The sequence below is a fragment of the Psammomys obesus genome, unplaced genomic scaffold (assembly GCF_907164565.1).
Source record: "Psammomys obesus unplaced genomic scaffold, mPsaObe1.curated_primary_1811, whole genome shotgun sequence".
In the NCBI taxonomy this organism is placed as follows: Eukaryota; Metazoa; Chordata; class Mammalia; order Rodentia; family Muridae; genus Psammomys; species Psammomys obesus.
The window spans coordinates 927,295-939,436 of NW_026596120.1; the positions used below are offsets into that span (position 1 = coordinate 927,295).

The 12,142-nt window shown below is 49.6% G+C and overlaps 2 protein-coding genes across 3 annotated transcripts in view; one reads left to right on the plus strand and one right to left on the minus strand.

Moving 5' to 3' along the window:
- The window catches only part of Adamts7 (ADAM metallopeptidase with thrombospondin type 1 motif 7), a 42,180-nt gene extending 40,135 nt beyond the window's left edge, over positions 1-2,045 (plus strand). The window contains exon 24 of the mRNA XM_055629758.1: positions 1,669-2,045. Coding sequence (XP_055485733.1) covers positions 1,669-1,826 — 158 coding nt within the window. The 3' untranslated portion in view covers positions 1,827-2,045. The remainder of the gene's footprint in view (positions 1-1,668) is intronic.
- A 1,879-nt stretch (positions 2,046-3,924) lies between these two features.
- Tbc1d2b (TBC1 domain family member 2B) overlaps positions 3,925-12,142 on the minus strand; it is a 76,093-nt gene continuing 67,875 nt past the window's right edge. Inside the window, exons 12-14 of one of the 2 annotated variants that reach the window (XM_055629676.1) lie at positions 11,556-11,677; positions 6,884-7,044; positions 3,925-4,005 (exon numbers count right to left, since the gene is read on the minus strand). In XM_055629676.1, the coding sequence (XP_055485651.1) occupies positions 3,947-4,005; positions 6,884-7,044; positions 11,556-11,677 (342 nt within the window). In that variant the 3' untranslated portion in view covers positions 3,925-3,946. Of the gene's footprint in view, positions 7,045-11,555; positions 11,678-12,142 lie in introns of both variants that reach the window. The other variant, XM_055629675.1, reaches the window with a different exon arrangement.

Consider the following 12,142-nt stretch of genomic DNA (forward strand, 5'->3'; position numbering starts at 1 on the left):
CTTCACTACAAGTAACTGGCCCCTCGTGGTACTGGCTCAGGACCAGGGCAGCTACTACTGTGCCATTCTGCCCTGAATCCCATTGCCTCAAGGTGCTGGGGAAATGCCAGCCTGGGTTTGTCAAGCCATCCTTGCTTGTCTCCATCTCATTACTTCCCCTCGTCTATTCCACAAACCTCTAAGACACGTCAGCGTAGCTGCGATGGGTGTTGAACCAGTGCTTGCCTTCAGGGAAGATTGTGCCCATGGCTCGTCTCTCTCCCAACAAGCTCAGGGTTGGCAGGGACTGGGGTAGCTATGGTCCCATGTGGTGCAGACAGGAAGATGGCAGGAACCTAGGCTCTGTCAGAAATGCTTGCTATTTCCAAGCTCTCTAAGGGGGGTGGGGGGGTAGGGTTAGCAAGGACTAGGCTAGGCTGCTATATAATGCCCACCCACATGAAGAGTGTCTGTCCCCACCCCCATGTCATCACCATATCCCTCCCTACCCCCTGCCCGAATAAGCCTTGTGAAGGGGGCCAATCAGGGAAGAATTTTGGATCCCAAAGTCCTGGAGCTTCCAGGATGTTTTTTTGGCTTTTGAGACTGCGTGACAGGACATTTGGAAACCCTGGAAACTCCAGGGTGTGTGATCACCACGGCAAGGCAGCTGACATGCCTAGTCATTATTCCCTGTGGAGGTGGGGACCGTTATCAAGAGGAAACCTTCACCCAGTGATTAAGCCTGCCTGAGGTCACCCAGGGGAGCTAGAGTGCAGGAGTTTGGAGTTTGCTGCCTTGTGCCCTCTGAAGCACTTGGGGATGTCCCCGACCAGGGCTCACAGTTACCCTCCTGCTCCCGCTGCCCAGGGTGTGTGCTCAAGTGAGCAGGGGTCTGGGCAGCTGTGGCTTCAGCAGCAGCCAACAACAAAGTAGTAGCACTGGGAGGGAGGCCAGGGCCTGGAAGCCACTTCCCAAAATAGCTTTCCCAGGAGAGCCTGCCAGACCTCAGCTCCTGACAGTTAGGGCTTAAGAATCACCCTCCACCATGCCCTGTCACCAGGGGCCTGCACCCAGTCTTTGGGGACTACTGATGATCTTTGTGGCCTTGCCCAAGTCCAACATTCTGGGCTTCCCCACCCAGTGTGTCCTGCCACAGAAATGCTGAGGATGAACATGGCCCACATGAGGCTGGGACATGAGGGGCTAGTGCAGTCGTGGCAGCAGAGGCACGTGGGACTAAAGGAGGTGGCAGGGGGTGTGGAGTGACATATTGCATAAGTGCATATTGACATAAGTGCCTGAGAGAACGTTGGTACCAGGGGTGAGCAGGGATAAAGATAGGGGCTAGAGATTTGCATCCCTGACCAGTAGGCTTTTGGGCATCTCATGGCCTCTTGAGGTGGTAAAGGACAGGGTCTCTGAACCTTTCTCCCAGAAGGCTAAGTCCAGCAGTGTCAGTAGTCCAAGGGTAGGTAAGGCAGGCACAACAGCCAGGGACCTAACCTAGGGTTCTGATCCTGGGGCCCTCTTTCAGAAACTGGGTTTCCCCTTGGCTGCTGGTCTTAAGGCAATGGAGATACGGTGGCCTTTCAATTGCATTACTGGGTGATGAAGTGTGGTTCTGATGGCATGCCCACGGATTCTAACCATCCCATTGCACCCCTTCCCATCTCTGCCCGTTCCCAGGTTGTGAGCGGGATCGCCTATCCTTCAGTTTCTGTGAGACACTGCGCCTACTGGGCCGCTGCCAGCTTCCCACCATCCGAGCTCAGTGCTGTCGCTCATGTCCCCCACTCAGCCGTGGTGTCCCTTCCCGAGGCCATCAGCGGGTGGCCAGACGCTAAACAGAGTCCTGGCCTACACCAACGCACATCAGGATGCACAGACAAACTGACCCACGACACACAGACCTCAGCGCCCCACCACAGGCTGCGGTGGAGCCCCGCTCCTCGTGTCCTAATGGTGCTAACCCCACCCCACCCCTGCACAGTGGCAGGCTGGGGACCTCCCCCTTCCTCTCAGAAAAGGTATTTTTTTATTCTAACAGTTTGCACATTTGTTATTGTTTTACATAAATGAGTATCTACCCTTTCAAAGTAGTCTGGCCTTGTCTTAGATTTGGAGACTCTAAAATGAACGCTACTTACTGCTCTCGTCCAATGGTTATTACCCTGTCCCTTGTTGGAGCCTCGGCAGCCAGCAGGTTTTCTATCCTTTTGGGGACAAATCAAAATGCCTAATGGAGACACGGAAGGCCCTGAAGTGGGTAAAGGTGGCTTCTAGGGAAGGCTTATCTCCGGAAAGTTTTGTAGTGGGAGCAGGAAGTTCTTCTTTGCAGGGGGTACGTGCATGCTGGCAGAGGTCCAGGGAGTCCTGTTCACCATTCCGACTCATTCCACACCCCTGCCTGCTATCTTCCACTAAGGTCCTTGGAGACCTGGTTTCACAGGAATGAAGCCACGTGCACTCATGCGATAGAGGCTGTCTTGTCTCCCACAGGGACTATCTGTGGTACAATAGCAGGCACAGGTCAGATCTGCTACTGGAGAGCAGCTGGGCATGCAGGTACTTTGAAAAGGACCCCAGTTAGTGACAGGGAGAACTGAGCCTCCCTCTGGGGCCTGGTCCCTTTCTGCCTGCGCCTTCTAGCTGTGAATGATCCTCTTGAGTCTTCCGGAAGGCCTTCTACCCCTCCGAGTTTGAGGCTCTGAGGTTCTGTGAGGGGTACCTGTCCCATTTCATTTGTGAAGGCACTTGGCCGCTGAAAATGGGGGTACAGGAAGTCACCCCCTGAGACTACGAGTTGGCACCAGAGGGTGGGACCAGCCAGTGTCCTGACTGTCCCAGGTCTTCCTCAACCTAGGAGTAGGAAGGGTGGAGCAAAGGTGCTTACCCAGCTCTGGGTTCCATTTGATCTTGCCCTCTCATCCTGAACATGAACGTGTGAGAAATTCACAGTAGAGGGAGGTGACTGGTCCAAGGGCACATGGCTAGGAGGTACAGGCCCAGAATAGGTCCTGAGCCCCTACCTCCTATTCTGGGCTTCAGGCAGGCTCCTGGCCAAATTCAGGCAGTCTACCAGGTTACCTGGGAGGGCAAGTCACTGGTGGCATGTGTGCATCCAACAGTACTGTGCTGAGGGTGCAGAAGCATTGGGTTTGCTTCTGGCTTGCGTCCGCAGCAGCCTTGTGGATCCAAAGAGGCCCTAGGGACCCACACTCTGAGTAATGGCTTCCTACAGCTTTGCCTAGTCCACATCCCATGGCAACTCCTCACAAAGATGGGAGCAGAGCCATTTCCTTGCTCCAGACCCATACACAGCTTGAGTGGCACTGTGGCAGAGCCCTAGGGTCCCTGCCGCAGCTCTGGCCTTTGCCATTACTATGAAGCTGTGTGACCTCAGGAGCCTCCCAAGTCTTGCTGAATAAATCCATGTCTTCCAAAGAACAGCAGCAGCATACCAGGTCCAGGCCTACACTGATGAGCCCTGGTCACCGGCACTCCCCCACCCCACCCCTCTGTGTTGGAAAGACATTTGGTCCTAATCATTCTTGTGTTTTTCCAGAGATGGCTGGGGGAGCGCCTAGTGGCAGCTGGGCCTGAGCTGTCCACCCAGACAGGAGGCAAACAAGCCATGACTCAGGCTGGACACACACAGCTGGTGCAAAAGGGTACCTGCCTCCCAAGGGGTGAGGTGGTGAGGGTGGGGTAGATTGTTCCGGATACAGACAGTATCCCACTTAAGGGTTGGGCCTCTACCCATAGTTCAGCCATGGCACTCAGGGAAACTCAGGTCTGTCAGCCAGTGCTGAGAAGGGCATCCTGTCTCTCCTACCCCAGTGGAATCAAGGGCAGGGACATAAGAATCAACAGGCATATTGGAGAAGCCTGTCATGCACACCCCATGTAGAGGCCTCTTTTGCAAATGACCACAACTACCTCTCGAGGTGGAATGTAATACAAATTAGTTTATTTCTTCCTTTACAAGTCTAATCTTTAACTCAAAGATCAGGATAGAAGCTGCTGTGATATGAAAGGACAGCCCCTTGGGAGCGTGCCCTCGAGTCCTCCCGTTGCCCACAGAATAACCTCATATATTGGGCTTGCATCCAGCCTGTCCTCAAAGACTTCTGTGACCAGGCCCAGCCACCCACCAGGAGGCAGGTGCACCAGGAAGGCATTCCTATACAAAGTGATAAGGGCTTGTGCAGGGACGTGGTTAACAGAACCTGACTGGGCATCGCCTGGAGTATGTCCCATATCAACATACCCTCGCTAACAAACACCAGAGGAGTAAACAGCGATCAGCTACTGTTCAGCTGTCAGCATGCCCTGGGGCTACTTGGGTGAGCAGAAGTGAGTGATGGTCAAGGCTAAGGGGGAAAGGTGGCCCAAAATGGACCTGCAATTTGGGAGGCTCAGGTTGATATAAATACATACAAGGGAGTTGTGCACACAAAATAGAACTTGTTATATAAAAGTTGTACAGAATCTAGAAAAACCTTAATATAAAATAGTCTATAAAAATATAAAATGTAGTGAAAATATAAAAGTATTAACAGTTGAGATATTGGTAAGTCCCACCAGATGGGGCGCTGAGGGCAGGGTGTCTCCCTACTGTGGCATGAGCATTTGGACCCACATGCTGGAGGCTATGCTTTGGGTTTCTCAGCCCACAAGGCTCACCAGGCAGGAGCCGCGGGCAGCATGCTGGGTAAAGGTTCAGAAGCACAGCAGCAGGAGCAGCTCTGACTTTAGGGGCACCTGCCATAGTGGTTGGTAGAAGACTGGAGCCTGCACTGGGTGGTAAAGACAGGTCTCAGTGATGAGGGCATGAGAGGTGATGGCTCAAATCATTGGAGTTACGCCTCTGGGAGGAGCCTCTGTCAAGCTGTCACCAAAGTAGGAGGAGAGCAACCATTCCTTCTTTGCTCTCCAGACACTGAATCATTTATTCCAGGGAGAAGAGCCTCTAAGTGTACATTCCCTCTGGACCTCTTGAGACTTTGACCTGGTCACCAGTGCTAACTGCCTAGGAAATTAACGCTGCCTCTCCAGGAATGGCAGAACAGAGACCCATGCATACTGGGGATTTTTTTTTGTTAATTGCTGGTTTGGAACCCAGGGCCTCACATTCCAGGTCTGTGTTTTAAGCCATGTCTCCAGCATCACCAGGTGCTTTAAATATACCTCCACTGGGCACACAGGACAAAAGCAACCCACTGCTAAAAGAGCATTTACACCAAATACATATTTGAACTTCCAGTGGGAAACTGACATGGCAACTGAAATTGGGGCAGCTGGAGCTGGGCCATGAGGCTCCAACCCCAGCCTACTGCACCACCTCAGCAGCTGTCCCCAAGGCTGACAGACATCAACTCACAGGGGTGGGGGTTCTCCCAGCATTTGGTCTCAGGGAGGCCCTGAGAACAGCAGTGAGGCCACTGTTTAGTTCCAGACAGCTGCCCGAAAAAGCCGGGCCCCAATAAATGAAGCAACTCTTAGAGAAGCTGAACACAGTCTTGATGCTGAAAAACTGACCTAACCATTCAAGTGCTAGAAGGCAGACAGCAAAAAACAGGAAAATGGGTCATGGAAAAAGTACTTCTCGAAACTGCCTTGCCCCAGTTCTTAATCTGAGTGTGTTTACACTAGCTAAGGATTGTTTCCGATTTTTTTCCAGGTAGTGGAAGATAGTCCACTTCAGGCTGTTTCCCTTGTGTTCCAATAACACTGTTAGAGATTAGTTTTTCGTGACAGCCAGCCATCAGGGATACTCCAGGACTGAGCAAAAATGATCTCTCTTGTTCAGACCCTCTCTGGGCTTGAAGAAGGGAATGTTCCAAGTCCCCAGAGTCGGCTCTGCCAGAGGCCACAGTGGCCCCAGATCCTGCTGAGGACAAGGATGGTCTGGGCAACACAGAGACTGGGAGAGCTCATCACTCTTGCTTCTAGATCTAGGAAGCTGGCAATCAGCCCTATTCCCCATCCAGTCATTGTGCTGGAGTGATAGCAGAGCCCTGGACACTGCCACCCAGAATCCCACAAGCCACAGATCTGAGTTTCCCACGTCCCTTCATGCTGGGGTGGGCCTACGGCAAGGTTCATTTGTAACCCAATCCAGCCACACTTGGAGATGTCTACAAGTCACCTCCTAGCTAGAAGAGCTTTCCACAGCAGCTCTCAGAGGTGTGCCAGGTCTCCTGCAAACTGGGACAGACAGCTGGCAAAAGAGCTGGTAATGAGAAGTGTGGGGGCTGGCTACAGAGCAGGATGAGCACTACAGTCTGAAAGGCTGCCGGTGAGGGCAAAGGCTAGTCCAGAAAGGGGTGTTGCTGGCAGTGCAGAGCCACCAGCAGAGGGCTCCCACGCTCCCTGGGAGGCCAGTTCTAAATAAGAGTTGTGCTTGCTTTTTTAAGAGGTCTCTCTTCTTATGATGACCTCTTGCCCCTGGAAGCAGCCTTGCTGAAGCCCGGTGTGCATTCCTCCACAGTGCTGCCCTTGAAAAGAAAGAGCGAGCATGGCGAGATGTGGAGCAAAGCAGTTCTTGCAGGGTGAAACACACATACCACTGGCAGATGCTGTAAACTGGGCCTTGGAAACCGTCAACTGGCCAAGTTATCGATCAGGCAGCAAGCATGACTGTGATGCATGTGACTGAATGCTACAACAGGAACTGGCTGTAAAGCCACTAGACCCATGGCCCCACATGGGAGACGAGAAAGTGCAGCTTAGCTTTGGACATCTGTCCAGCAGATACCCTGAGGCCACAGATGTTACATTCTGGCAGCTGATGTGCAGAGAGGTGCCTTTGCTACTTTTGGTTATAAAGGCAAGAAGAGCAGCATCCTCGAGTTGGGGTTCATTCAAGTGTCTTCCTCCTCATCGCTGACCAGCTCGCCTTTGTCAGGGGTAGTGTCCCGCTCACGAAGGAAATCCTCTCTGATGGCCTCCAGCTCTGTAAGCTCCAGCCGGACCTTCTCCAAGTGGTAGGCTCTCCGGTTCCGGATCTGGCGCAGAGGGAAGGGGTTCAGATCACCAAAGGCGATGCTGATCAACTTCCTGGTGGGACAAAGGGCAGAGACAAGCATTAGCAGAGCTGAGAGCATGGCCTAGAGAGCAGGGAAATGAGAAAGGGACAAGTATTGTATGATGGAGGACATCACCCTGGGAGCCCAGGCCTGTCTTATGCATAGAGGCAGGAAGGCACAGTGGCCATGGGAGGACCCTAAGGGCAGAACCCGTTTTGACTTGATTCTTCTTTTTTTCATGTTAATGAACTTGAATTTTTTAATTAAATTTTTATTTTTTATATTAATTACAGTTTATTCACTTTGTAGTCCAGTTGTAGCCCCCTCCCTCATCACCTCCCAATCCTCTCTCCTTCATCTCCTCCTATACCCCTCTCCAAGTCCATGGACAGGGGAGGTCCTCCTCCCCTTCCATCTGACCCTAGCTTATCAGGTCTCATCGGAACTGGCTGCATTGTCCTCCTCTGTGGCCTGGCAAGGCTTCTCCCTGATCAGGGGGAGGCGGTCAAAGAGCTAGCCACTGAGTTCATGTCAGAGACATTCTCTGTTCCCCTTACTAGGGAACCCACTTAGATACTGAGCTGCCAAGGGCTACATCTGTGCAGGGGTTCTATGTTATATTCATGAATGGTCCTTGGTTGGAGTATCAGTCTCAGATATTTTGTACCTAGACATTTTGATTCTGTTGCTGTCCCTGTGGAGCTCCTGTCCTCACCAGGTCTTACTATCTCCCCCTCTTTCCTAAGATTTGCTGCACTCTGCCCAAAGTTTGTTTATGAGTCTCAGTATCTGCTTTGATACGCTGCTGGGTAGTCTTTCAGAGGCCCTCTGTGGTAGGCTCTGTCCTATTTCCTGTTTTCTCCTTCTTCCAATGTCCATACCATTTGCCTTTTTGAGTGAGGATTGATCATCTTACCCACGGTCCTCCTTCTAGCTCAGCTTCTTTAGGTGTACAGATTTTTGTAGGTTTATCCTATATTATATGTCTAGTGTCCACTTATAAGTGAGTATATACTGTGTGTGTGTCTTTCTGCTTCTGGGATACCTCATTCAGGATGGTCTTTTCTAGTTCCCACCATTTGCCTGCAAATTTCATGATTTCCTTGTTTTTAATTGCTAAGTAGTATTCCATTGTGTAAATGTACCACAATTTCTGTATCCATTCCTCCACTGAGGGACATCTGGGTTGTTTCCAGTTTCTGGCTATTACGAATAAAGCTGCTATGAACATGGTTGAGCAAATGTCTTTGTTGTGTACTTGAGCATATTTTGGATATATGCCTAGGAGTGGTATAGCTGGATCTTGAGGAAGCGCTATTCCTAATTGTCTGAGAAAGCACCAGACTGATTTCCAGAGTGGTTGTACAAGTTTACATTCCCACTAGCAATGGAGGAGGGTTCCCTTTCTCCACATCCTCTCCAGCACGTATTGTCACCTGAGTTTTTGATCTTAGCCATTCTGATGGGTGTAAGGTGAAATTTCAAGGTCATTTTGATTTGCAGCTCTCTGATGACTAAGGACATTGCCCATTTCTTTAAGTGTTTGTTTCTCTGCCATTCTATATTCCTCTACAGAGAATTCTCTGTTTAGCTCTGTTCCCCATTTTTTAATTGGATTACTTGATTTGTTGCTTTTTAACTTCTTTATTTCTTTATATATATTCTGGATATTAGCCCTCTGTCAGATATAGGGTTGGTGAAGATCCTTTCCCAGTCTACAGGCTGTCGTTTTGTTCTGATGACAGTGTCCTTTGCTTTACAGAAGCTTTTCAGTTTCATGAGGTCCCATTTATTGATTGTTGACCTTAGATTCTGTGGTGCTGGTGTTCTGTTCAGGAAGTTGTTTCCAGTGCCAATGAGTTCTAGGCTCTTCCCCACTTTTTCTTCTGATTTAGTGTGTCTGGTTTTATGTTTAGGTCTTTGATCCACTTGGATTTTAGTTTTGTTTGACCTGATTCTTTATCTATATACCGGGAGCTACAGAGGTGCCACTCCATATGGTTCCCACATGCAGGCACTAATAACCTAATGTTCACTAAGTGACAGCAGGTGTCAATGAGGATGAGTCTTCAGGGCCAGCCTGAGGCAGGGCATATTAAATGCTAAGGAAAACTGTCTTGACACCAATGACCAGGCGTGGTGATAACATCAAATATCAGACCCTATGTGCCATATGACCTGTGCCAAGACACAGTCTACAGAGGCACGTGAAGCTTGTCAAGGCACCAACTGACAACAAAGTCTTAGGTTTGTAATACTTCAGCTACTGGTCTGTGTTTAATAAAGACAGAGCTAAGAACTGTCTGGATGCCTGGCTTTGCTCTCCAGCACTTGTGGGAAGCAGTTATACTGCTTCCTGGGTATCACAGAAAGACACAATTTCTCCTGCCCCAAGGGGTAGGCCACTTCCTAGTTGATTCTGCCAGGCCTGTGGCCTTGTTTCCGACAGCAAGGGCCCATTCCCCTGTCAGCCATGGGCTGCTCCTTAGCCGCTGGATAGGTGTACAAAGCATAGTCAAGCCCTCTCCTTTTTACATTTCAAACAGCTTCTCTCACAAGGAAGTAAAAAGGTGAGACTGGTTGGCTTTTTTTATAGGCCAAGTTCCCTGTGTGTTCTAGGAGAGGCAAGCTCCAGAAGTTAACACAGGCCTGATGATCCCCAGCTTTGTGAGCTAGCTGGGAACAGCTCTGAGACTGAGAACCAGAAGCCCACCACTGTTCTTTGTCTTCCGTGAGCCACAGGCTCTGTAAAGCAGAAATCCCAGTCCTTGCTATAGAAAGGGAAAAGAGGGGTATGAAATTATGAATTTACTCTAGTTGTAAACAGCAAACTGAAAGGGCCCAGGCTGCACTACAAGGTACCTCAGACACTGCCCTTGCATGCTTAGCCTCTTGTAAGTCCTGCCACAAACACCAACCAGTTGTATCTTGCATCATCCAGTCTATCCTGAATGTATCTGGCTATGAACCCTGCCGCTCTTTGTAGAACCTATCCACTATGCAGAACTGCCTCTCCTTAGACCACCAGTTTGGGCAGCTCCTTAAAATACCAGAAATTCACTGTGGAGATGGGGCCAAGGCACCTACAGCCTCAGCAACTTCCCTGGAGCCAGAGTGCGGGGGGAAAGGTTTGGGGTTTGTAGGACAGGGGGAGCAACCACTGGAACTCAACACAATTTAGGAACTCTTAGTCTCGCCACCTTGACTTTCTAAAGCAAAGGGAAAACTGCAACAAAAACCGTTCACAAGGTGGCGCTGTAGGATCGGGCAAGATGGGAGAGGCCTTGTTCTGTCCAATGGTGACAGGAAGTAGAGGAGGGGGATTTACCTCCAGGCAGCCTTGACATCCCCCTTAAGACTGTCAGGGTGAGGCAGAATCTGTCTCTGGAACCAAAATGCTCTCAACACAGTGTCAGCTGTCATGTGGGAATTCATTCAGTCATTCTTAATAATCTTGACCAATGTGAGATGAACAAAATCCTCATTCTAAACTTTCCATCGATCTTTCACAGTAAACGCTCTCAGATACTCTTTCTCACTGGGTACAATCCAGGTTGTTCTTAGTATTAGTACCTATTCCTAAAACCATCTTGAAAACATATTCCCCAGGTAAAAGATCCTAAAAACAGAGGTGACCTCACAGAGGCCTGGTATGGCTTCTGCCAACCATTTCCACTGCCAATGTCTTCCCTAGCCACCAGAGCCAGAGCAATCACCAATTGTTGCTGAGAGAAAACAGCAGCTCAGACAGGAAACAACTATGTGGCTGGAGATTTGTGTGTATATGTATGAGGAAATGATTCATGAATAGTCCAGCTGTCCAAGCTAGAGGCCTATGGTTCTTCTGAATTCAAAATCCTGAATCTCTGCAGTCTGTCCTCTTTTCCTCCAACTCTCAGGACACTGTCTCTGGGCCACCCCCTTTCTTCCTTGGGTCCTTCTAACAGTCACAGTCTACCTCCCGCTGGCCAGTCCTGCCCCAGTCTTCTTATGCCTTCAGTGACTTTCCAATATGTTTAGAATGAAGCTCAAAGTCCTGAGCATTGTCTACAGCAGCCAGGCTAGGCTGTAGCCATGAGCCCCAGCACCCTGACACGACTGGGCAGCCCCTCCCACTGTCCTCAAACACACCTGCTTCCATACCTCTGTGCCCCAAAGCATCTCTGTCAAGCACAATTCTTGCTCTCTCTTCTTAGGCTCGTTTTCTCCCAGCCGAGGCTTCTTCATGGGTCAAGGGAGGCCTTTTCCCTCTGAGAGCCTTTGAGTTTAGGCTGCTCTTTTATTTTATTTTACTTTTTATTCTACCATCCCATTTTTGTAATAGACTCTGTGATATCAGAGATAGAGAAAAGCTTAAGGCATGAGCCACTGCTTTCAGTTACTGGGATTTTTTTCATTGAATAAAGGACAAAATCATATCCATTTCTGTTTTTTCACACCACTGGAAGGCCACGGCCCTTACCATTTCTTTCTCTAGGAAAGAGCTTCCCTCTCACCTACGGCACCCGGACAGCTCTGAGTCTGAGACTCCTATCAATTTACCTGGCATCAAGAATAGTTCGAGTGAAGTAACGAAGATACTTGAATATGGACATCGAATCTTGCAATTTCAGGATCTCCTCTTCCTTGTATTTAAAAAGTGCCAGGGCAAAACGAAAAATAACCTGTGGGAAAGACAGGGAAACCGTAACTGAAGACACACTATGGCTATAGGCATAGGTGGACTCTGGAGGTCTCCCTGGGCATGGCCGGAGGAGGTATTCTGAGGGCCCTACCCTTGGGCAGACTCCTGAGCTGACGGTTGACTTCCAGGACTAGACAAGGCCCTTTGGTATGGGAAAACAAATACTTGTGGTTTCTGACAGTTCAGTTCAAACTAGAAATGTTCCTATGAATTAAGAGTTTTGTGGAATCCTTTCACATTTGACTAACCTTTGTATTCAAAAAAGAATATGCACCTAATTTCCAGTTTTAAAAACATCAAAACCTGGACTTTTTTTTGACTGAAAATGTGAAGCTGCCAACTCTAGAGGTGGGCAGTCTCTGCTGGTGAACAGGGGTCTGCCTGACTTTTTAATAATCAGTGGATTGGCTGATTTGTTTTTGGGGCACTCTGGGCAAGGCTAGGG